Source organism: Cricetulus griseus, chromosome 3 (genome assembly GCF_003668045.3).
Source record: "Cricetulus griseus strain 17A/GY chromosome 3, alternate assembly CriGri-PICRH-1.0, whole genome shotgun sequence".
NCBI lineage: Eukaryota > Metazoa > Chordata > Mammalia > Rodentia > Cricetidae > Cricetulus > Cricetulus griseus.
Genome location: NC_048596.1, coordinates 166,615,249 through 166,642,541, shown reverse-complemented (window position 1 = coordinate 166,642,541; position 27,293 = coordinate 166,615,249). Strand labels below are relative to the sequence as shown.

Sequence of the window (27,293 nt, the reverse complement as noted above, 5' to 3'; positions counted from 1 at the left end):
TGAAATGTTAGGAATGAAAAAAAGAAAAGAAGTTACATAGTTACTACCCTTGTTCTCATTTGCATTACCATTATATGAACTACACTGTGCTGCTTCATTTCCAATCCCCCCACCATCACGAATTCTACTGTACCAGTTAGGAAACTCTTATCTGCCCAAGGTTTCAACTCAAACAGATGGTGGCTAAATGTTTGGTTCATAATGCAAATGAGAAAATTAAAAAATAGAAATGAAGACTATATGGTAATAATTTACACAAGGAAATGAAGGAGACAGGGAAGCATGAATTTCTGATGTGGTGGATTAAACTGTAGTCGTACCACAAATAACTGCAAAGGCTGTTCACCAGGCAGAGGAGCTGAATTCTTTTTCGTTTTTATAGTGCCCTTGACCTCTTCTTCAGATTGTTTTCCTTCTGCATCTTCTGCATACTTTTTTCTTTTAATTTGTCGATTTGATCTTCTTTTCTGTAATGAACCATAAGGATCTGATTTATATAAATTATTTTTAAAATCTTTAGCATAGATTTAAAGAACATTACTCTTAATGGTGGTGATTTCTTAGAAAATAATTTAAAAATATATGCAACATTCATCTCTGTCTTTTTCTGACTAAAGGCTATAACATACCCATGGCCACGAGGTCACACTCTTCCCAAAGTATTACCTCCTATAATTTCAAATATGAAAGTTTAGTGACACCTTTGTTTATTTTTCTTTATAACTTAAGAATACAAAAATCTGGTTTTGTTTTGAACTAGTTGACAGCTTGGAAATGCAGTGTTCTATTAGTAATACCTTTATTGCTGGATTAGTTTTCTTTGAAAACAACTACAGAAAAAAAACAGGTTATCTTATTAGCTATTAATTTACCCCTTAGGCAATATACATTTTAAACTGCAAATAATTTTATACATTTTCCCCATACCTAAAAGTTACATCAAACGGTTATCTGTTAAATAATTATTTGGGGCATAAATGCAGAAGATATTAAGTATTCTCTAAAGCATGTGAAAATGTTTATGATAGAAAATAAAATGTTTTAGATTATATACATAAGATGATTCTGTTTAATTAAATTTAGATGAAGGACTAAGTGTTTCACTAGCTTTACTAGTTTCTTTAACACTAAAAAAAGGACAAAATCGTACAACAGAAGCCTTTATAAAGGTAGTACTTGTAGTAATAGCTCTTTTTAATAGTCTAATTTTAAATCAGAACCAACTCCCTAATTATTTAATATATGGTTTAAGAGTTTATAATTCAAGGAGAATTTTTCAAAACAGAGTTACACAACTTTCGGTGTTTTCACAAAAAAAAAAAAAAACAAAAAAAACAAAAAACAAACAAACAACAAAAAAAAAACAAAGCTCAGGTTGGTTTCAGAAGACAAAAGGACTTAAGTGTGCTTGCACTTACATGAACCCTTTGAGTGGAGGGGTCTCAGCCAACTAACTAGTCTACTGGACAGTAGCAATCTACTGAATGAATCAAGCCCTTCTTGCTTTTCCTGCTCCATTTTCTTTTATGCAGAGTAATTTTCCTAGCATTCCCGAGAAGTGGAACAAGAAAACAGCCCATATGTTGTATGTATGGTTTCTGCAATATTATCTGTGTGGGAACTTTTTCATTATTTTCACAACCATAACAAAACCAGCTGAATCTGTGTATCAGTGAGGCACCAAGTTGTTATATTAAGTTTGCAGTGGTTGTGGTTTTGTAAGACCAGGCATCTGTCTTCTGAGATGAGCAATACTGCAAGAAAGTAAGGCAATAGGTGGGTAGCCAAATTCCATGCCTTTCTGTTAGGATGGGTCATCAGCTTATACTTTCTGTTGGTGGAAAAGGGGTCTACTGGGAATCAACATGCTAGGCAAGTACTCTGCGATAAAACAACACCCAGTCTTTCTGTTGAATATAAACATATTTATGTTGTTTGATTTAGAGACAGGTTTTCTCTTATAGCCCTGGCTGCTTGGAACTCGATCTCTAGACCAGGCTGGCCTCAAACAAAGATCCGCCTGCCTCTGCCTCCAAAGTACATGGTGTGTGCCACCATGTCCAGCCTCACATTTACATTTTTGAACATCAAAGTAATACTTTCTAAATGGAAGAGACAGGACCATAATAAAAAGACTACAAGAAGTGTACTTTTTTCACATACTAATTTGAAAAACACATGAAATATTTATTGTTCCCTAGAGGGAAAGTCCTATGAACTTATTAGGCTAAATGTATGTTAAGAATTCTATTACAACCATAATATAGATCTTAATGTTCAAAATAGTTTAAATCATCACTCAACATGACATTTACTATAATAAAACACGTATGAATTATCAAAGTTTTACTACACGTGATTTCTAAATAATTAAGTTTCAGAATCATTCGGGATATTTTTAGAAGATTCTATGGTAGATTTTCGACTATCGCATAGTTTCTTTCTGGTTACTTGGCCACTTATTGGTACTCTGAAATGCCCACTGATCTTTAGTAAAAAAAGTAAATGCATGGTGTGAAAATTTCCTTTACACTCACAAAAATGTATACTCAGACAATGCCACAAGATAAAGTGAGGGCTACTTATTATAAACTTTTCTTTCATCCTACAAAGAGTTTATCGGCTTAATTAATTGATTTGAAAATCTGTGGATAGAAGACTGCAGATGATCTCATTCTAAAACGTATTAGGTGAAATGTACAGCAGCATATTTAGGCAAAGTCACTTCTCCAGTTATCTTTCTTTCTCTACCATACAAAATCTCTAATGAGTTTTATAAATGTGGAAACTAATCTGAATTCCACATAATTGGTAAAATGTGTCTTTTCTAGCTTTCTCCATGTTTTTTAAAACAGTAACATGTTCTCTCTTCTAGTTTATTTTTACCTTCTATCCTTATATATGAAAGACTTTGGAGATTAGCTCACTACACTATGAATAAAGAAAGCACAGGATTTATGTTTTTAAGTGACTAATACTTTGTTATGTTAGAACTAGTTTCCTATACATATTTACCCTAACCTGCTACAGGGGCATTTACAAAAACATATAGGTCTCTAAATTTAGTTTAACTATGAAAGTATTCTTTATCAAGATTAAAGATATAAAATTAAACATCACATTCACAATTCTAGATTTCTCTGTCTCTAAAATTTAATTCAACTTTAAGAGTCCATCTTGACAATCCACTATTGCCACTAAAAGCTATAGAGCTTTCACTCATTTGTGAAATGACAAAACCAAATATACCACAATAAAGATTTATACTTATTAGAAAGTGTGTTCTCTTTTCATTTTGTTAAAGCAATACACTTGTCAAAGCAACCTAACACTACAGTGAAAAAAAGAAGATATGTTTACAGAGAACTATACTACTGTCTCACTGCTTGGTAAATTACAAAGTGGTAAATGGCCAGCATTATTCTAGTAATAATTAAATAAAAAATTCTGATACTGAATAAGTTAAGTATAAGTTTACCTAAGTTAAAGATAGCATATGAAGAAAAGGCCTGGCCATATGATATTAGGAGCTTTGATCACTGCCCTTACCTCAACTCTTGCAGCAGCCCAGGAGCCTTGAGCCACTACTCTCCCATTGGATAAGAAGCTGCATAAGGAAGAAGAAAGGCCATTCAGGGGCTTTCTGGCCCCATAATTCAACAATTGCCACCACCCCTACGGCCTACAGTAGTATTTTAAGTATTAGAAAGCAGAGGGTGGGCTGAATTATTATGACCTTCACTACAGATTTATATATAGAAAAATCTACATATATACATCCCCACAGGATTATTTTGACATCTACCTATTTTTTAAAGGCAAAATGTATAATATTTATGTCTGTTGGATTTTGGATATCATAGGTTATCTTTTTCTTCCACACAAGCAGACAAAAAGTATCAACTCCAGGAATGAGTCAATCCATTTGTTCTGTGATTTGTATTATTGTTTATATTAATATTTCTGCCATTAATTTCATTCCAAGCACTCTGTAAGTCCAACATACCACAGGATACAGCTTTACATTAAAAGTCATCCAGGACTTTGTGTTGTTATTTAACCTCTCAGAGTTTCAGTTCCACTACTGAAAAATGAGGGGATTGAGGAAGACAGATAAATTTCCTCCCACATCTAATATTATATGGTAATACTGTAGAAGTATATTGGAATAATGCTATGCTACAGGATTTACTATATAATAAGTTTCAATTTTATAATTCAACTGGAGTGTAAATATCCATGAGGCAATATTATGCTCCCTAAGTAATTCTAACAGTGTTCCACTTCTCAGAATAAAAATGAATACTCACTTGAGAGTGTTGGTCTTTGAATGTGTGCTGGGACAGCTGCTCTGCATCAGATGGCTCATCTGAAGACTCATTCTTTCTTTTTTGTTTCTTACCCAATGTAATAATCAGTTTGCTGTTTCAAGAAGAAAGAAATTAATATTCAGAACTCTGAATTTTCCATTTTTGGTGAATTGGGTTGCCCTGATGAACATAATTTTACATTGAACATGTCTAAACAAATATGTTAATTAAACTGAAATCCATATAGGTATTTTCAAAACAAACTCTTCTAATGGATTGACAACAGCCTGTAACACAGGTAAAAAATCAAATCTTAACTTTGCTTATTAGGCTCTGAATGTACTTTACATGGGAAAATTTTCAAGTCACACATTTATTTAACAAAAAGAATTTGTTATCGTACAGATTAAAAAAAAGGGACTTTTCTCTACTTCTGCCTACAGAGATGCTACTCATGGTGCTTGAATACTCCCCTCCTTCAGAAAAAGGGACTTTTCCTTACTTCCTGCCTATGGAGATGGTGCTCATTGCACTTGAATGCCCTCCTCCCCAGAAGGCATGGATTCTTTCTACCCTACAGTAATGTCTTCTGTACTTCAGAAAATCTGACAACCAGCTATTTGTTAACATTTTAGTTTTATGTCAGGGCTTATCAAGGCTATACCATATGAACATAAGAATAAGAAATACAACTTATATAATTCTTACAGGATGTGTCAGTATAACTTTCTGGTTTTACATTTAATGTTACACAGATGTCAAATATATATCTCTAAATTAAATGTCTGTTTTCTTGAGAGATAAATACTAGGATTCTAGATTTCATTATCTGTCTCAACAGCACCATTACTAAAGTACCATATTAATCATAAACCATGTTACTAACCAGCAAAGATCTCTTAGATATCTCTATTTGCAAAACTAGAAATCCCTCCACTATTTTCATATATGGTATATCAAATAGATCCAAATCCTTAATACTTAAAGTTATGAGCATTGTAAGATTGCAGATTCAGCAATTTGGACCCTCAACATTGAGCAAATTACCTGATCTCTTGGCCTTACTTCACTACCTACAAGACGGAGAAAGTGTAACATTTGCCTCCCTTAGTGTTAAATTGGTGACAATATGTATTTTATGGTTTGAATCTTAAATGTACTGCAAATGTTAAAATTAAAATCAGTCTTGGTCGTCGGCTAATGGCACTGTAAAGATGAGGTAATGTTTACCATTAGGGGTGTTTCTCTAGAGAGTACATTGAGTCTCCCTCCCATCCTCGTCCACATGCTCCTAGCCATCATGCTAAACCACTTCTCTGGCCCACAACAATCAGTGCCTATGGACTGAAACCTCAGAAATCACGAGACAAAACAAATCTAGCATTTCAAGAGGTTGTTTATGTCAGATGCTTTGTCTCAGCAATGAAAAGTTAATATATTAGCTCATAACATAGTCTTAACAGATAGTAAATCTCAACTAACAGAAACTACAAATTATATCAGTAGCAAAATGACAGTTTAACCTTACAGCATCATAGTGAGGCAAGGGCCACAACAAAAATGCTAAAATGAAGGTTCGCACAGAATTCAGTGTGACTATTGTAAAAGTGTTATATTTATGGGAAGATTAAAGGAGGCATTACAGAAAAGGTAGAATTTGAGGTGTCCAATGAATGACGAAGTGGAGGTTAGCAGACAGTGAAAAGGCTATGGTACATCCCAGGCAGGAAGATGCACAGAAAACAGAGGCAAATGTGCAGCAGGAATAATGAATGAGTGGAGCACACACACAGAGGAAGTGAGGGTCACAGAAGGCCTAGTAATGGCATGCAAAGACTAACATTTTAAAGTTCAAGTCAGCTTTTATGCTCCATAGGATAGGGCACTACCTAATGAATAGGTCCTGAAATATATTTGAGTAAAGTAAAAAAAAGAAAAAGAAAGAAAGAAAGAAACAAGTACTGAGGGGTAAGAAAACTTTAAAGAAGGGGCTGGAGAGATGGCTCAGAGGTTAAGAAAACTGAATGCTCTTCCAGAGGTCCTGAGTTCAATTCCCATCAACCACATGGTGGCTTACAACCATCCCTGGTGCCCTCTTCTGGTGTGCAGACATACAAAGAAGCAGAATGTTGTATACATAATAAATAAATAAAATCTTAAAAAAAAAAAAAAAGAAAGAAGAGAAAAGAAGGAGATCTGGTGCCCTCTTCTGATGTGCAGACATACAAAGAAGCAGAATGTTGTATACATAATAAATAAATAAAACCTTAAAAAAAAAGAAAGAAGAGAAAAATATGACTAGAAGGAAGTGAACTACAAGCCAGAGAAATTATTGAAAAGGTAAAGGACAATTCATGTAAAGAAGACAATAATCTAGGGTCATGGTAGTGAGAATGAAGAGTGAAGAAAGTATGCCCTTTTATTATGAATGTGAAACCAATCAGATATTCTCAGTCAAAGATGTGACATTAACAAAAAGTTGTGGATGATTTTTTCCCCTCTGATTTAACATGTTCAACAGATAATTCTTACTTGTTTTCTAACTTGCACTCTTGTGAGTATGTGGGGGGTGGGCAGTAAATAAGAGGGAAAGTGCCAGGAAAGCAAAGGAGATAAAGAATGATCTGAAACAAAAAGAAGGAAGCAGCTATAGTTATAGTCCTTTTGTCTTACCACTTTCATTGCTTCTTTCCTTCCTCATTTAGTCATTTTTCTTATTCTGTTTTCCCAGAAGCCATTTTTACTATCTCTTGTGGCATGATCTGTTTCTTCCTCCTCAGCTACAGTTTCAATGTCATTTCATTTCTCAATCCAAAATAACCTCAGTTCTTAGAACTAAGGTTTATATTCACAGCGTCCACATACTCAGGGTTGTGGGTTAGCTTCTTTTCTAACTTTAAATGATCTCTTTTATTTGATGATCTCTGGTGATATTTTGTTTATGATCTAATAAAGATTGCTTGAAGATCAGAGTGTAAAGCTAGCCACAGCCATAGAGGATAGGCAGTGGTGCTATGCACCTTTAATCCTAGCACTCAGGAGACAGAGGCAGAAGGAACTCTGAGTTCAAGGCCACCCTGGACTAAGAGAGAGTGAATCAGTCTAACAGAGTTCACACCTTTAATCCCCTCACTAGGGAGGTAGAAACAGGAGTGATATGGCAGGGGGAGAGAGGAATATGAGGAGACAGGAATGCAGTGGAGTCTTAGTGAGTCTGAGCAGCAGTGCAGTCGGGAGCAGTATGAGATTCAGTGGATCACCCCCTTTGGTCTGAGTAATGGTAGAGGTGAGAACTCTCTATGGCTTGGCTGCTTTGCTTTTCTGACTTCATCTTGAACCCCAATGTCTGTCTCTGGGTTCTGATTATTAGTGCTGCAGTGTTCAATTGCACAGGCAAGGAGTATTATTATAAAGAGACTAACATGAACTTAGAAAATGTAAGCAATTTTCTCAAAATACTATAGATTAAGAATAGAGAATTTTGGGGGCTGGAGAGATGGCTTAGAGGTTAAGAGCACTGACTACTCTTCCAGAGGTCCTGAGTTCAATTCCCAGCAACCATATAGTGGCTCACAACCATCTGTAATGAGATCTAGCACCCTCTTCTGGCCTGCGGGGATGCAAATAGACAGAATACTGTATACACAATAAATAAATCTTAAAAAAAAAAAAAAAAAAAAAAGAATAGAGAATTGGGAAGTAGGGAAGGCTAGAGCAATAAATAGCTCAGCGGTTAGAAGACCTGGAACCAATTACCAGCACCCACCATAGCAGCTCACAACTGTCTATAAACCCAGTCCCAGGGAAACTGATAGCCTTTTCTGCACATTGTATAATCACATACACCCATATACATAAAAATAAAAATGAAGGAAAAAAATAGAGATGGGTTGGCAAACATGATTCAATGAAGGCTTCTTGCTGCTTCTCGCTACTGTTTAATCCCCAAGACCACAAAGAAACAATTCCAAAGTTGTCCTATGAAATTCACATATACACCATGGCATTCTTGTATTCTCCACGCAAATAAGGGAAATTTTAAAAACATAATAAATAGACAAAAATTAAATATTACCCATGCTAAAGCCTGAAATACTACAACCTGCAGCAGCAAATGACCTTTAAAATGCAAGAACCAGCTGAGTGTTGGTGGCACATATCTCAAAGGCTTTTTTTTTTGAGACAAGGTTTCTCGTTGTAGCCTTGGCTACCCTGGAACTATCTCTATAGACTAGGCTAGCCTCTAACTCACAGAGATCCTCCTTTCTCTGCCTTCCTTAACTTAAATTATCCCATCACAGGAACACTGGCTACTCCTCCAGCAGTCCTGAGTTCAATTTCCAGCTCAAAACTATCTATAACTGTAATCCCATGGGAGCAGATACCCTCTTCTGGTGTACAGATATACATCACACAAAATACCCATATACATAAACAAATAATTAAATAAATTTAATAAAATTTATTTCAAATATATTCTATATTTTTCTTCTAACATAGGCCTAGGATATAATTTTATTTCATAATCTTATTAATAACTTTTCATCACACAGGCAAAAATCCTTTTCAAATTCTCATTGACTTTTTTTTTAGCCAGGTCAATCTTGAATTTAGTATGAATCCAGCCTCAGCCTCCTGGGTGCTTGGATTTGAGATACATACCATCACATTCCACTTGAAAAGCTAGCTTGGTAAGAGCAGTACAGCTCTGTGGAAGACTGCTCGTCTAATATGTGCAAAGCCCTAGGTGTATCTCAGGCATCACAAAGCAAAGTAAAACCCTCCTGTGGCCAGGTGGTGGCAGCAGAGGCAGTGGATGCCTTTAATCTGAGTTCCAGGCTGAAGAGACCAGAACCTCACTCAGCACCCCCTGTTTTAGCAGCCATGACAGGCTACAGAAAAGAAATGTAGGCCTCAGACACAAGGAAACTCCAGATCCCCTGGCCTCCCGGAGACTAGGGCCAAAACTGAACACAAACTCCAGACCTAGCCTCCTAGATACTTGGTTCCTGGGACCTGTTTGGCCACAAAAGAAACTCCAGGGGAGACTAAAACCTCCCCTGTAGTCTCCAGGATACAGTTCTAAAAACTAGTGGTATCTATATACAACAGGCCACCTGCAAGTAACAAGACAAAGCCATAGAAACCACAGAATGTTCCCTCTCAGCACTGACAAATGAGAATAATTGGTACACAGGTATTTCATGACAAAATATGACTTTGAGAAATACTTCTGATAATTCCCAAATGTCAACCAATCAGAAACCAACCCGTACCTACTGATGTAGTCCTGTGACTTTTGTCTTTAAAACCTAGCAGTACACAGAGAACTTTCTGCTCAGCCAGCTAGACGAGGTCCCTGTCAGGCTTGGATGAAATAATAAAACCTTGCTTTTGCAGTTCAGTGGGTCTGTTTCTCTGGTGGTCTCTGGGGATCTTCACAACCTGGGCACAACAGAGGCCAGCCTGATTTACAGAGCAAGTCGTAAGACTGCCAGGGCTACACAGAGAAACACTGTCACGGTGGGTGGGTAGGACCACAACCCCTAATGTGGTAGCAAATATTTCAGATCTAGTAGTGTATTAAGTTTAAGTCTAAAATATTACACATCTTTTCTGTTTACAAAAGACATAGTTTCATGATTTGAAAAAAAAATCTGATATTTGACAAATTTGGACTGTCCTAATTCTGGAGTGGGAGGAGAAATACATACATATTTGAAGATTTAAAGCCATGGTTTAAATGGAACACTGATTGGAAACTGTTAAGTTGCATTAGTTTATTTTCTGTTCTAAAAGGGCATCTATAGATCACTACTACTAAGGGGGATAATTACTAACTTGGTATTAGATTAGCATGGGCTAGGCTTTAATAGAAAGTTGTCTATTTAGAATGCCTATTCCTCATGAGAAGTAGCACAGAAAGCAAAAATGAAAGTCTAGAAAGGACTGACCAGTGAATGTCAAAAGTGCAAATGCAATCCGACTATGTGGAAGGCAGAGGAAGGTGATTAGGGATTTGAAGCAAGTTTGGCTACATAGGAAGACCCTGTCTAGAGTGTTTGTTTAAAGGGAGGCAAAAGGAAAAACAATATTGGGAATGAAGCCAGTAAATTAGTTAATTGTAGAATATTCTTCTATACTGTATGAATATATGTCATTGTGACTGGTTTAATAAAGAAGCTGAATAGCCAATAGCTGGACAGGATAAAGTTAGGCAGGAGAACCACACTCAGGATACTGAGAAGGGCAAACTTAGAGGATTCACCAGCCAAACAGGAAGGAAGCAGGACATGCTGGAGAGGTAAAAGCCATGAGCCTTGGAGCAGTACATAGATGAATAGAAATGGATTAATTGAAATAGTGTGAGCTAGTTAGTAATAAGCCTGAACTATCAGATGAGCATTTATAACTAAGATTAAGCCTCTTTGTGGTTATTTGGGAGCAGCTGCCAAAACAGAGAGAAACTGCCTACAGCTAACAGGATTGAACAAATGTTTATTTCCTAGTTTTGATCCTTGTGCTATGGTTATATAAAATGTCAACACTTGAGAAAGTTGAGAGAAAAGCCTAAAAGAACTCGAACCAAGTTTCGCAAATCTGAAATTATTTCAAATTTAAAAGTAAAAATCACTCGGGAGGCAGAGGCAGGTGAATCTCTGTGAGTCTGAGGCCAGTCTGGTCTCCAGAGCGAGTGCCAGGATAGGTTCCAAATCTAAGAATTAAAAGAGCATTATACTGAGATTGACTCCCAGGCTCCACTCATGTAAACAAGCACTTCCACTAAGTCACATCCCCAGCTCATTCCAACTTGTTGTTTTGAAACAATCTCTCTTAATTGCTTGCGTTGGCCTCCAACATGCAGTGGGACTAAAGGTGCAACAACACAGTGGGCTCTAGTTTTAAATAATTCTCCTAAAGTATTCTGTTGTTTCAGCAGATTAGGAATAAATATTCAACTGATTTTGTTGTTGTTGTTGTAGTTGTTTTGTTTTTGTTTGTTTTAGACAGGTTTTCTCTGTGTTCTGGCTGTCCTGAAACTTTCTTTGTAGTCTAGTCTGGCCACGAACACACAGAGATACACCTGGGGAGTGCCAGGATTAAAGATGTGTACCACTGTGTCCAGCTGAAGACAAATTTCAAACTTCTTTTTATTTATACTACACTGAAATTTTAAAAAGATCATTTGTCTGTACTAGTTGTTAATTCTGAGAAAAACTCTAAGATGTCAGAGAGGAAACCTGACTCAGTAGATAGGGACAGTTCATCACCAAATAATAAACAAAACTGTCAAAGTCACAAATCTAGTAAGAAGCAAACAAGACAAACACAACAGCAAAGGTTGTCACTAGGTTGCTATGAGACCTCTTAGTCAGACAGTCAATAAATATTTACCATGAATTAAGTATGATAGACAGACAAATCTGAAATGCTATTATTGGTAAAATTTTTAACCTTAAAGTCTGTATGACTTTTGAGCATCCAGGTCTTTATTGGCTGTACAATGACAACAGATGCTATAACTGGTGAACTCAGATTCAGAGATTAATGAGAGACAGTCAAGTAATCAAATATCCAATTGTTGTAGAACATCCTGAATTACTAATTGTACATTTAAAATTAAGTAGAAATAACAATAAATTTTCATTGTAAATGCATTTGTCAAATACAATGATCTTATAGTTAAAGGAGAAATATTCACAAAATAAAGCATCATAGTATTAAACAACTTAATAGTAAATTTCTTATGCAACTTTTGGTTTTAAAAACACTTTAATGGGCTGGGCATTGGTATTTTACGCCTTTAATCCCAGCACTTGAGAGGCAGAGGCAACCAGATCTCTGAGTTCAAGGCCAGCCTGGTCTACAGATCAAGTTCCAGGACAGCCTCCAAAACAATACAAAGAAACCCTGTCTTGGAAAGAAAAAAACAAAACAAAACAAAAAAAAACCTTTAGTGGAGCCAACTTAATCCCAGCACTCAGGAGGCAGAAGCAGGAAAATCTCTGTTAGTGTGAGGTCAGCCTGTTCTACAGAGGGAGTTCGAGGCCAACCAGTCACATGGTGAGATATTCAGCAACAATATCAAAAGGATTTGCTATTAATACCAACAAACTAGAAACAGATATTTAGGCAAAACCAACCAAACACCCCTAAATATCCAAACAGTTTGGGACAGAAAAGAGCAATTTGATTTGCTTTTTAAGTATAGTGTTTATAACTAATGTGTCTACATTTGATTTTGAGTGTAATTTATGCACTCATCTACATAAAGCCTGTTCATTATTAGTAGATTCTGTTAACAGGCTAAGCTCAATACTGTGTCAATTTGTAATTGCCCCCTGTTGATTCTCTCATTGCAATAATTGGACAATGAGTCTTACTCAATTAGTCCATATGCTGTGATTAATACACCCATCATAATGAGTATAAATGATTCACGCCTGTGATCCTCACATGAAGGGGGATGAAGCAGAAGTACTATTAGTTCAAAGTAGAGCAGAAATATACAGCAAAACCCTGTCTCAATCAACCCAAACCAAAACAAGAACTACCCACATAATTGGCTTTTGTTTGTTTGTTTTGTTTTCTGAGATAGGGTTTCTCTGTGTAGCTTTGTAGATAAGGCTGGCCTCGAACTCATAGAGATCCACCTCCCTCTGCTTCCCAAGTGCTGGGATTAAAGTGAACCACCACTGCCCGTCTCTACCCACATATTTGTAAGCATAGAAAACAGGCAAAAATAACATTTTAACATTATTTTGTTTTTCCGAGGTAAGTAAAAAGTAGTGAGGTCATTTTTAAAGGCATCAAAAATACTTATTTTTCTAGCCAGGCATGGTGGACACACCTTTAATCCTAGCACTACAGGCAGAAACAGGCAGATCTCTAAATTCAAGGCCAGCCTGGTTTACAGAGCAAATTCCATGACAACCAGAGCTACACATAGAAACCCTGTCTTGATAAACAAAAGCAACTCTAAATAAATAAACAAACAAACAAACAAACTCATTTGGGGGGGGGTAGGAAATGGCTCAGTGAGTAAATGTTTGCTGTACAAGTATAATGATGTGAGTTTGGATCCCAGTGTACATGCCTAAAAAGTCAAGCAAGTTTTAACTGGGCTTTTTATTTTAATTACAACAATATTCCTAGGCAGTGGTGGTACTGGAAGCAAAGGCAGGTAGATCTCTCTAAATTCAAGGCCAGCCTATTCTACAGTACAAGTTCCAGTACAGCCAGGGCTACACAGAGAAACCCTGTCTTGAAAAACAAAAAGCAAAAACAAACAAACAACAGTAATCCTTAAATATGTGAAAGGATATTGTATGGTAAGCTTTTGATAACTTTAATTTCTTTTTATTTCCTGTCCAGAGTTGTTTTACCAGAGTATGACATATAATAACTGTTAAGACTCTACACAATCAGGCTGGAGAGATGGCTCAGCAGTTAAGAGCCTGTTCTTCCAGAGGTCCTGAGTTCAATTCCCAGCAACCACATGTTGGCTCACACCCACCTTAGATGAGATCTGGTGCCCTCTGCTGGCCCGCAGGCAGAAGACTGTATTCATAATAAATAAATAAAATCTTTAAAAAAAAAAAAAAAGAATCTACACAATCATTGAACACATGTGTGTACAGTCTGTTTTTATTTTTTGAGACAGGGTCTCTTTATATAGCACTGGCCTTCCTGGAACTCACTATAAAAAGGTTGGTCTCAAACCCATGAGATCTGCCTACTTCTTTCTCCTAAGTGCTGTGATTAAAGCATATATCATCATGACTGACAGCACAGTCAAATTTTAATTCTTAAAAAATACACATGTAAGCCGGGCGTTGGTGGCACATGCCTTTAATCCCAGCACTTGGGAGGCAGAGGCAGGCGGATCTCTGTGAGTTCGAGGCCAGCCTGGTCTCCAGAGTGAGTGCCAGGATAGGCTCCAAAGCTACACAGAGAAACCCTGTTTAAAAAAAAAAAAAAAAAAAAAAAAATATATAATATATATATATATATATATATATATATAATGAAACAAAATAAACAGAGAAGCACATGTAACATCTCTATAACTAGAATTTTTCTAGGAAATTGCCATAGCTTTAATTGACAACACTTTTCTTTCTGACACAAAAAATGATGGTACCTCATGATCAATAACATTTTATATGCAATGAAGTAGGATACCTTTTTCTGCAAATGACAAACTTGACTAGTCTTTGTAAAGGCATAATTCTTAACAATGGAGAAGTGAGCCAAAACTGAAATTTGTAAGTATCACTACTCACTTTGCAGATTCCTGTTCCACATTATCTGAGTTTTATTATTTAGATTTAAACAGGAAAATTAGAAGAGCATTTTGTCTGCTTGGCTTTACACAGACTATTTATTAATGGTATAATAGGAATATATAATAAATTTATACCATATACTTTTATAACTATTTTAGTTAGCATATGACAAACAACTAATTTAGTAGCCCAAGTTGATCTCCTCTCTCTCTCTCTCTCTCTCTCTCTCTCTGTGTGTGTGTGTGTGTGTGTGTGTGTGTATGTGTGTGTTTGGCAGGGTTTCTCTGTGTAGTCTTGGCTGACCTGGAACTCATTCTGTAGACCAGGTTGGCCTCAAACTCACAAAATTCTGCTTGTCTCTGCTTCCCACATGTGTGCCACCACTGCTGGGCTGATTTCACACTCTTAAAGGCCAAAAGAGGCTGAGGATAGAACTTAGTGGTAGAGCCCTTGCCTAGCACAAACAAGACCCTGTGTTTGAGCCCCACTAGAACTAAAACCAAAGCAAACTAAACCACATCAAAGCATACCAACAAGACTATAGAAAAGCATTGAGGTTTAATGTTTTACTGCCTTCTATCATAATGTCTCAAATTTAATTTCTATTTGAACTTGATAAATATCTCAACATTTAATCTCACTAGACAGAAAACTACTTCAAATACTTAATAAATCATTTCCCTATAGCCAACGGACTAATGTGAATAATACAAAATCAAGAGTTCAATCATTAAGGGCTGTTTCTGATGAAAGTTACACAGCTATGAGACCATGTCAAGATCAAAAGTACTCTATTTATGTCCGTTAGATAATCAGTAAGAAAGGAAGTCCTGACTAAGGAAGACCTTACAAAGTAGCAACAGTTGGGCCAACAGTATAGTTCAGTGAGTGCCTCCTAGCATGCATCCACATGAGAGACCCTGGGGTTGACCCACAACACCACAAATGAAAAACACAAACAACAAAATAAAGCAGTAACTGAATTTCCTAGCTGTTGTTTCTTCACATTTTTTTCTGTTTGGGTTTTAAACTGATCTTACATAGAACAAAGGCTTAAGAAAGAAAAATAACCAAAGTAGTGAATGAGTATAACATTTAGGAAGATGTGTAGTTCCTGGCCTGGACTTCTTTCCTAAATTTATGGACTCAGAAAATAATAACAGCTCACACCTACTGATCACTACATATATTATAGATATTGTTTTAAATGATAACCCATTTCCTCATCAAAACGATACTATGAAACATATAGTATGATTATCCCTCTCCTAAAGATGGCAGCTAAGTATCTGTACAGGCTTAAACTGCTTGTAACTAAAACAGTTGGTTCCAAAGCCAAAGAATTTAATCACATTAACATGCCATCACTCAAACCAAGTCTCAGAATTACTATAAAGATTAAATGAGGTGATATGAAGTGTTCTGAAAAGAACATTTTACTGCTCACATTTGAACATGTCAATCTAGGGGCTAGAGAGATGTCTCAACAAATGAGAGAATACTAGTACCCTCATCAAGTGGCTCCCAACTGTCTGTAACTCCAGTTCTAGAGGATCTGATGCCCTCTGGCCTCTAAGGGCACCTGCACACACAATAAACCTTCACAGGCACACATACATACACATAAATTTATTAGAAAAAGTGTCAGTTTAGGGTCTTGGGAGATGGTCTACTGGATGCCAGTCATATAACAGTAAGTGCCAGTGTTCTCCACTACTATCCCATACACATATAAAAGCCAGGCAGTGCTGTGGCTTGTCTACAATCCAGGTACTGAAGAAACAGCAGATCTCCAGGGCAATCTGGCTAGCTAGAAGGGCAGAACTGGCAAATTTGCAGTTCAGTGAGAAATTCCATCAGTAAATAAAGTGGAGAGTCACATGATATTAACCTTGCCTTCACATACAGTACCCTCCACATATAGTACACATGTATACCCACCATATGCAAACATACATATAACACAAACATATACCATACAGACATACAAATGAATAAAATCAGTCTAGGAGCTCAGACTTGGGGAGATAGCACAATTGCTAAAGTGCTTGCTGCATAAGTGACACTCACTGGCAGATACAAGCAAGTCCCTGAAACCCTCTGCCAGAAAGAAAGCCTAAGCGAAATGAGTGAGCTCCAGGTGTAATGAGAATCTTGTTTCCAAAAACCAAGGTAGGGTGCTTGAAGATCTGGCCTCCACATCTACACATTCTCCCTCACATACCCACACAAATACATACCACATACACACAAAACAAAAACACACCAACCTATAAAAATGAAAAAGTTTCAAGCATATTAATGATTATTCTTCAGATTAATATTATTGGTTTACATCAAATCACATCTATGAGTTAAATATCAATTCTGCCTGACTATCATCAATAAATTATGACCTACAAATGTACTTTTTTTAAAGGTTTATTTTTAAATTGTGTGTGTGTGTGTGTGTGTGTGTGTGTGTGTGTGTGTGTGTCTATGTACTTATGAGTGCTGTGCCCATGGAGGCCAGAAGAGAGCATGGATTCCTTGAAGCTGGAGTTACAAGCAGTTGTATGCCTCCTGATGTGGGCGCTGGAAACTGCACTTGCATCTTCCACAAGAGCAGTACCCTCTCCTAACCACTGAGTCATCTCTCCAACCTCCAAATATACTTTATAAATTTATACTTAACACTGTAGGGGTAAAAAAGGGATTAAGATGAAGAATGAATTATATTCAAAATTATTGGTGTTAATAATTTGACATTAGTAGAACAATTCTAAAACCATCAGGAAGTCTTATTTTTTTCAAAAGGAACTATTCACATATCATGAAATGCTACTTAAAACAATATAAACTATTCTTTAATTGAGTAACGCCTCACCTAACAATTAAAAACTAGGGCTGGGAGCCGGGCATGGTACTGCAGCCCTTTAATACCAACACCTGAGAGGCAAAGATTGGCTAATTATTATGAGTTACAGGCCAACAAGAGATACATAGTAAGACCTTGTCTGAAAAAAAAAACAAAACAAAACTAGGATTGGGAATGCAGTTTAGTGGGAGAGTGCTTGCCTAGCATGCAAAGGGTCTGGGATTGACCTCCAACCCTGCAATAAATACTGAGGACTCAGCAATGAAAACAAGAAAGTACATTGGCTTACTAGAATATATTATAATAAAATGTTAATATACTTTATCCCATGCTGATGAGATGATTCAGTGGATAAAGTACTTGCTGTCAAGCATTAATAACCTGAGTTTGAGCCCAAGGACCCATGTGAAGAGAGGAAAAAATAGATAATCACAACAAGCTGTCCTCTAAGGTGTGCAAACACAGATACATACATACATACATACATACATACATACACACACACACATACACCAAAAAAATGTAATTTAAAATTTTTTATTCTGTTTTTTCGAGATTTTTTTAATCTCTAATGATAAAGATAATAGAGGTTATTTACTGCAATAACTTCATAAATAAATTCAATTTTATTTACTTGCCTGTAACTTATCAATCCCTCTATCAAAACAGCCTAGGGATATGAATGTAGTTCAGTAGTAGAGTGCTTGCCTACCATATGCATTGCCTTAAGTTAATCTCCAGCCTGACAATAAACTGTCACAAAGCCTACACATTCTCAAGTTTTTCTATGTAACAACTACTTAATATCCTGACATGTATTTAAGCAAGACAGAAAGAAAAGCAAAATGCAAATAAAAAAAAAAGCTTTCAGTACAATTTTCATTTTCTGCTTAGTAAAGATTTGCATACTTGAGGGTCAGAGGGGAGAAAGAAGCGGAGGAAGCATTAAATCAATTGGTGATGTAATATTATAATAGTGGCCTGGCAGTGGTGGCTCACATCTTTAATTCCAGCAAGCAGGAGACAGAAGCAGGAGGATCTTTATGAGCTTGAGGCCAGCCTGGTTTACAGAGCGAGTTCCAGGACAGCCAAGGCCACACAGAGAAACCCTGTCTCAAAAACATACTACTACTACTAATAATAATAACAAATAAAAGTTTTTAAAAGTAACAAACCCACGCTCCTTCCAAACAGTCCATAGCAATGTTAATATTTCCAACAATATTTATTCACATTTTAAAAATACATGTATCTCTTGATTTAATTATTTCTATTTTTACTTCCTGTGCCTAAAATTCTTCTCTTAAATCAGATTCAGCTCTAGAATTATTTGCCTCTAGGAGCTTGGGTCTCCTTCAACCTGAGAGTTAAAGCAAATAACAGTTATCACAGCTTTTGAAGCTTACCCACCAAATTCAACGTCACTGTTTTCAAAGTATTATCCTTGTAAATACTACATTTCTCCATCCTTTTCTCTGAACAAATTAAAATCAGAAAAATCTTAACAGCTAAGCAGTGGTGGCACACACCTTTAATCCCAGCACTCAGGAGGCAGAGGCAGGTGGATGTCTGAATTTGTGGTCTGGTTTACACAGTGAGTTCTGGGACAGTCAGGATTGTTACACAGAGAAACCCTGTCTCAAAACATCCCCGCCTCCAAAAAAAAAATCTTGACTGTTAGCTTTTAGCATAGTGAAAGGTGAAATGTAGGCTTCCTAAGTGAAAAATAGAGATAATATTGGCATGGGGGGTGGGGCACTTTTATTAAAAACAAATGAACAAAAACGTTTTAAAAAATGAATGAGTAAGGGCTGGAGAGATGGTTCAATGGTTAAGAATACTTACTTCTTTTATAGAGGACCTAGGTTCAGTTCCCAGCATCTACGTGGAAGCCCATAACCTTACTATACATGAATACACTCAGGCATACACAGAAAATAATAAATAAACATAAAAAAAGAATCTCAGCACAATTTATGCTGGCTATGAAGACTGGTAACATAGGGACAATGTTTTTTTAAAAATGAGAAGATTAACTTTAAATTTCACTTTGGTTGTTGGCAAATATTGTACAATCAATAATATTATTTATTGATACATTATATGGAGAACAGAATGCATTTATTTGACTGCATCAGAATGCAAGTAAAGTTTGTTGGTAACCAATATAGCAATAATGTAAGCAAATGACAGAAGTCAGAGGAATTCTCTCTTTACAGTGTTCTCTGTGTATGTGTGTGTACAGCAGAAAACTTACATTAACTTAGATAAAGCACTTTATGCAAAATTATATATAAGGCTTCAAAATGACTAAATAGTCTTCAAGAGCAATTATAAGCTACTATGGGCTTACATTATGCTTAGTTTTACATACAAAGCATACATATATTTATTTTTTGAAGTATATAAACAATCAAATTAAAATACATAGAATTGGCACTGGGAATGAAGTTGAGCTACAGGGTGCTTGTCTAGCATATTTTTTGGCTAGCATAGAATTTAAGACCTTGGCTTTAATTTTAAACAAAAAACAAAGACAGGTTTTGGTCTCTAGCACTCAAAAAATTGTAATAATAAAATTCAATAGATAAATAGAATTGGTAGATAGTTCTTTGCTCTTAAGATTCTCTTGAAGAATACCTGGCCTCTTTATTTCATAAAATAAATCAGTAAATGTGTATTGTAATTGCTGATTGACAATCCAGAGTTTTTATGTAGTTGGGTTTTCTGAGAAAATACTCCATGTCATGCTTTTAAATTATTAGGTACCCTGTGAGGTACAAAGCAACCCTGAAAATTTTCAAATATGTTTTAAAGAAAGTTACTTTAGAAATGTCACAAAAATATGGATTTTTATTCATCTCCCTTGCATGTTTTATTAATACAAATATACAAAATACTATATCAATAGAAAAGTAGTATTTGTGCAACCCTAGTAATACTTAATTCATTGAAATTGGATATAAAGTATACTTGGTATCCAGGAATATAAAACTATCCTAGTGGAGTCTATATGCCATACTCAGAAGGAGGAAAAATGTCACACAGGTTAGATTTCAACAAAAACTAGAGAACATTACATAATAAACTTACCCAATTTTGGTCTTCTCTTTCAACTTCGAACAAGTTTTTGTCTTTTTGTTGTCTCTGTCTTTGGGCTTAGATTTCATCCTTCGACCTCTCTTTTCTTCTTTCCCTTCAACTGAAGCACTAGGAAAGTTCTCAGGGCTCATTACTCGTGGAATATTACGTTCCCCACGTTCCTTTGCTCTTGCTATGGCCTCTGATATTATACGATTAGCCTTTTCTTGTTTGCTTTCTGATTCCACCTTTTTTCTTGGCTTTTTCTCAGACATCACCCTCACCTGGGTATTCTGCAACTTAGTATATGTCCCAGAACCATCATTCTTCTTGGAAGACGGAGGCTAGAGAAACAAACAAATTTCTCTTAAAATAAAATACAAAGTATATAAAAACTGACACAAATATCTGTAAATTTTAAATTAAACAGAGCATTAAATTTACATAAGCAAATACCTGAGTCCTGCAAACAATTGTACATGTAAAACATTCTGCTTACCTGGAAACTAATATAAAGTAAACATCTCAGCTATTGACAGGGAAATAAAGGTTAAGGAAGAACACAGATTTGTTGATATTTTTACAGCACTCTTTAGGTGATTCAGATTTTATCCTATAAATATAATTATCTCTAATATTGTCTAATAATTATTATTTGCATTTAGGATGAAAGTCTTTCAGCTTTCCTCCAAAACTCAGGTAAATTGTAACTTAGAATCACTTATCCTTAAATTGAGTTTTACAAAAATAAAGGCCTTGTTTAAGACTAGGAAGAGAACACAAAATCATCTTAATCTAAGCACATAGCTAGCTGGTTAGACATTTTCATATCTAAAATTAAAGTTTTCATTTTTCCACGAAAGAGTTAAATATGGATTTTGGATTTTCTTTATCATAATTTTGTTCAAGCAATTTGGGAAAGGAACAAGTTTTACAGTTTTATATTACAATTACTAACATTTTAGCAATCCCACAGGAAGCAGACCATTTTCAAAGAATTTCCTCTCCAAACACACATTCATCCATATAAGCTTAGATCACAGGCTTGTTATATTCTTACCCGTAAACATGCCTCTGACTACAGCAAAGGAAAAAAACAGGAATTTCCAAACACATTTTCACGCCGATTCCAGTGTGTTCTACTGGGTATCTTTTCTATACCTGCCTCATCAAGGTTTCAGAGCAGTGCTACAGCACTGGTAAAGGAAGGAAGGCTTAGATAGGATCACTAAAATGCCACCTTAAGGCCTACAGGCTACAACAAATAACCAAGACTGAGAAAACAGCACCAAGCTCAAGATGGCGATGCAGTGCGACTCCCGCAGCAGCAGCCAGTAACGAGGAGGGTTATTCAATCCCATTAGCCTTTTAGCCCAAAGAACCCCTCCTCCTCCCACTCATTCAGGCTTTCACTTACCCTTCCTCTTGGCCTCTTCACTGAAGACATTTTTGGCGTCAGACAAAGGCTTGCCCTCTGCTTTTTCACCACCCCAGGCAGTGCTCAGAAAAAATGCATTGAAAGAAGATTCCTAAATGGCCTATTTAGTAAGCTGCAACCAAGAGATGCACAACCGTCCACAAACACACATTTTGATTTATCAACACATTCCTGCCTTGGCAAGTTTATATCCACTGTTCATCCTCTTCGGTTCTGGTAAATAGGCTGCAAGCCCTCCCAAAAGCTGTTTCCTCAATAGCTCTAAGCAGATAGCCAGATTCCAACAAAGCACAGAAAGAAATGAATGCACAAAGCATCAAAATGCATCAGCATGAATATTAGAGATGTCGTTAAAAATACTGACTCCTTCTGCGGAAGTAGGCCAGCAGATGGTGCTACCAGTTATTATTCCATTAGACTCTCTGCAGTTTAACCCCCAATGGACTGTTCTTCCCACTGAAACACATTAACTCTCAATCTGCCACTTTCTACAGTCAAGTTTTTTAAAAGTAACCCAAAACAATAGTTTTGTTTGTTTGTTTGTTTTTTTAAAATCATCTGGGAACTAAAACAGCATAGAAAATGGCTTCATGTGGCTTGGTATTTTATTTTTCATCCAATGCATTTTTTACTGAAGAAAAATACTTTTCTTCAAAAAAAAAACCAAAACCCTAATAAAATATTTAAACTACTAAAAGTAGCTGCCAATGAACAACGGGTTAAAGAGCAGGTCATGCAAATGAATACTTAACAAGTGACTTATTCAGAAATTAAATCCCTTTATGTATCATCCAAAGGCAGCAATAACAAAACTGTTCTCATGGACACATTGATTTCCCAACAAAAATCTTAATCTTTTTTATCTTTACTCTTCATACTGTTTTAACTAAATCTGTGAGAAGTTTAATATCTTGTTAAAAATAAATAACAAGTTGATATGAATTTGTTTTGTTTTTGTTTGTTTGTTTGAGACAGGGTCATTTTCTGTTGTCTTGGAACTCACAGAGATCTGCCTGCCTCTACTTTGGAGTGCTACGACTAAAGGCATATGCCAGTACACCTGATTCTTGAATTTGATCACTGATAAAACTTTCCTTTTTTTAAAAAAGGAGAATATTTTAGTAAGCAGTATCTTTAAATAGTCGAAACTTCTACTGCTTCAAAACTCAAACTCATCTCTTTATTAATGCCCCCTTTCCAGCTGTTCTTTGCAAGTCAGCTGATAGCATTTTTAAAAATGTTTCATTATTGCTCCTTTTGGGAAAAAGCAAAGGTCCCAGGAGAAATGTCACATTCTCTGAACAGCCTAGAAGGACTGATCAAGTTGGGTAGCATGTGAAAGGAGGATGAGAGCAGAAACCTTATCTCAGGGATCACAGTGACCACAGTGATTACTGATTCAAAAATTTACAGCATTATTAAGAATTAGCATGTACTTAGTAATTAGTCAGTGCCAGGCACTGTCCTAAATATTTACGGATATTAACTAATTTAATTCTGAAATGAGAAACAGGTAATAACATTAACAAAGAGGGGCTGGAGAGATGGCTCAGAGGTTAAGAGCACCGACTGCTCTTTCAAAGGTCCTAAGTTCAATTCCCAGCAACGACATGGTGGCTCCCAACCATCCATTATGAGATCTGGTGCTCTCTTCTGATGTGCAGATAAACATGGAAGCAGAATGTTGTATATATAATAAATAAAATCTTTAAAAAAACATTAACAAAGAGAAGGAGGATTGCAAACAGAAGAGGACAGACACTCTTGTGGTTGTTGTTACAGAATGATAGAAGAGACAAACAATATAAAATTATTGATATAAGAACTAAAACTTATTGCTTATTTGGCATCAAGTACTATTCTCACAATTCCTAATAGTTTGTATATATTGTCCTAGTTAACATTAAAGACAGATCTGTTTTAGTTCTGTATTGCTATTTTATTTCTTAATTTGCAGATAAGGACACTTGCAGAAAAGAGGTGACCTGCTTAAGATTCCATGGAGAGGAGCTCATAGAGGGATGGTTCAGCATTTAAGAGCACTAGCACATATTGGCTACTCTTCAAAGGACATGGTTCAGTTCTTAGCCCTTCACAACAACCTGAAACTCCAGTTCCAAGAGGCCCGATGCTCTTTTCTGGCCTCTGTGGGCACTAGGAACATACATGGTACACACACACACACACACACACACACACACACAGACACAAAATAAAATACATTTTTAAAGATCCCATTGCTTAGGGAAAATGGATTAGAAGACAAGACAACCTCTTTAAAGAGACCATGTCTTTTAGCTATGTCTAATGGCATATAATTCAACCATAGGAATTTATAGGGATGGACTTAAATACAAATAAAAGTGAGTAACTCTCTCAAAATGTCAGGTTGGTAATAATAAAGCTAGGATATTTTTTTTACTCGTTCTAGTGCCCAATCAAAGATGCAGAGATCAGTAAGGTATGGATGGAATATGGTTGAGCTACAAGAAGTTCTAGACCAAGTTCTGGTATACAAAAAGGTAAAAGAAATAGGAAACCTAGTTGAGAAAGTGTATGTGTATGCAACTCTTTTCATGATGAGTTTCAAATGGTGAACACTAACATTTGGATTCTTAAACAAAGAGTAGTAAGATTGAAAGATAGGGGTGTGGGTCCTGGGGATGTGGTTCAGACATTAACTAGCATGTGCAAGGCCATATTGAAACTCCCGATTTCCTGCCATTCTCCTCCTCCCCAAACCATCACACTTTATTACAAAGCTTCTCCTTACACAAACATAGTAACAGAAGAATTCATCTTAACAGAAGGATGGTGAGTGTGTGATCAAGCAGTTCTTCTGCTATTGGAATTCAGGGTTTACACTATATCCCCATGAGGTGAAAGTTATTTTTCAGTTTATATAAAATACAAAGATAGTGTTACTGTTTTGTCTACTTCCTCCTTCCAAGCATTAATCAAATTCTATCTGAAACTCCTTAATTATACCTTGTTTTCCTTTCCCTCTTTACAGCCTCCATTGTACTAATCTCTCATTTACAACATTGGGGTTGTGTAGGAAAATGTCCCTAATTGTAGGAAAGATTTATTCAAGTATTTGGGAATATGGAACATTTATTTGATCTGCAACTGTTTTTCGAATGAGGTAAGGTAAAATAACTTCTTTTAATGTATTGCAACTTTTCTGTAGGCTTGTAATATAATACTTGCATAGCATACTTGATACACTAGGTACAATCCCAGTGCCAAAATATCAGTGAATGAATAAATCAATGAATTTCTCCAGTCACAAAAAGAAAATATATAAAGTAAATATCCCATAATAACGTGATACCATAATTTACAAGGTGTTTTAGTTTTCAACAGTAAGTTGACACCTTAGCTTTAGTGTTTAGTCACTGCTGGCCTTAACTAGGGGCCCTAGACATCTCCAGAGCTGGAATTATAGGTTTGTACCACACTACCACACCCAGCTAAAACTGCTGGGATTATAGGTATGCACCACACTACCACAACCAGCTAAGACTTGCTTTCAGAGAGGGGAAAATATACTCAAGTCAATTGTTCCTTGAGTTCTGTCTTGATTTATTTTCAGAGTTTTTACCTAAAGTGGAGAGATCATTTTGCTACATTCTCTTCATATCTGTGAACTGTAATATTAATAAATTAAAATGCTGAAAAAAATTTTCATCTTGTGATTGGAGTATCTAGGTTTCCTCAGTAGTTAACAATTACATTGTTTTTGTTAGGGTTAGAATTTTTAGATTACAGTGACATGGGTAGTGCATTTTAAAAAGTGTCTATATTTTAATCATGAACTGGCTGTTCAAGCAATAGATAGTTTAAAACTAATAGTGATGGGTGTGGTAGCGCACAACTTTAGCCCCAACACTTGGGTAGAGGCGGGCAGATCTCTGTGAGTTCAAGGCCAGCCCAGTGTACAGAGTGAGTTCCAGGACACCCAGAACTATGCAAAGAAACCCTTTATTGGAAAAATGTTTTTTAATTAATAATTTTAAAATATATGATGCAATGGTGAAATCCAGAGGCAAAAAAAAAAAAAATCCAGAATTTGGAAAAGCTATTGAAGGTAAGAATCTGCTTCTTTCACAAAGAAAGGAAGAAGGGGAAGGATGGAAGGAAGGAAGAAAGGGACCATAGAACTAAAGGTGAAAAAAAAAATGAGAGAAACTTAAAAGTTATCCATCAAATGCAAGGCATGAACACTGTGTATTGATCTGAACAAGTCAAACCTGAGTACTGTCTGAAGTCTGACAAAATATGACTATAAGATGAAACCAGTGAAAAAGTGGCTGCCAAGCTGGCTTGACACTTGACTTGTGTGTACACTTGAATGTCAGCATAAATAATGTTTAAGTTATATTCTAAAACAGCAAGTAGCTTATCATGACAAGAAAACTAGATGCATGTGGAAGAATAATCAACATAATTAAATCAAGTGATGCAGAGGGAATCAAAGAATCAATAAATGATTATAGCATAATGAGGACCAGGAATGCTACCATACCATAATCTCAGCACTTGCAGGTTTGTAGCCAGCCTGGTCTATACATTAATCCCCAACCCTGCCAACTGCTACATAGCAAGGCCTATTTTTTTTTTAATATTTTTCATTTTGCCTATCAACCCCAGGTCTCCTTCCTTCCCCCTGTAAGGCCTATTTTTAAGAATAAAGTTTGAGCACTCAGAGGCTAAGGCAAAAACAACTGTAGGGAGGGAAAATCAGGGGAGGGACTAAGAAAGGGAGAGAAAGAGAAGAAAAAGATAAAGAACAGTACATAGGGTTGCTAAAACATCAGAACTTGTAATTTACAATAAAGCTATACATACAAAAACAATATATATATATATATATTAATTATCACTCTATATAACTTACCATACATATGTCATATACAGTTTGTATCAGTTTTCCAATGTGTCCAATAGGAAAATATGCATTTAACACTTCAAATCACAAAATCTTATTAAGTTCATTACTCACTGAAAACAATAAACATTCTGAATTCCTTGGCAAAAGAAGTTATTCTCAATATAATAATAATAATAATAATAATAATAATAATAATAATGAGTTATGGAGCTAGAGACATGGCTTATTATTAAGATTACTTATTGTTTTTGCAGAAGTCCTGGGTTTGGTTACCAGCACCCTCATGATGGCTCACAACTGCCTGTAACTCCAGTTACAAAAGATCCAACATGCTCTTCTGGGTTCCATGGGGACCATGCACACAAAGAATACACGTATTTACATGCTGACACAATCATATAAACACATAAAATATAAGTAAAGC

The 27,293-nt window shown here is 36.0% G+C and overlaps 1 protein-coding gene across 11 annotated transcripts in view; it reads right to left on the bottom strand.

Moving 5' to 3' along the window:
* The window catches only part of Chd9 (chromodomain helicase DNA binding protein 9), a 231,300-nt gene that overhangs the window by 86,482 nt on the left and 117,525 nt on the right, over positions 1–27,293 (bottom strand). For 10 of the 11 annotated variants that reach the window (XM_027405561.2, XM_035442579.1, XM_027405565.2 and 7 more), the window contains 3 exons: positions 20,550–20,881; positions 4,311–4,422; positions 321–467 (listed from right to left, as the gene is read on the bottom strand). In XM_027405561.2, coding sequence (XP_027261362.1) covers positions 321–467; positions 4,311–4,422; positions 20,550–20,881 — 591 coding nt within the window. Of the gene's footprint in view, positions 1–320; positions 468–3,549; positions 3,608–4,310; positions 4,423–20,549; positions 20,882–27,293 lie in introns of those variants that run through there. The other variant, XM_027405575.2, reaches the window with a different exon arrangement.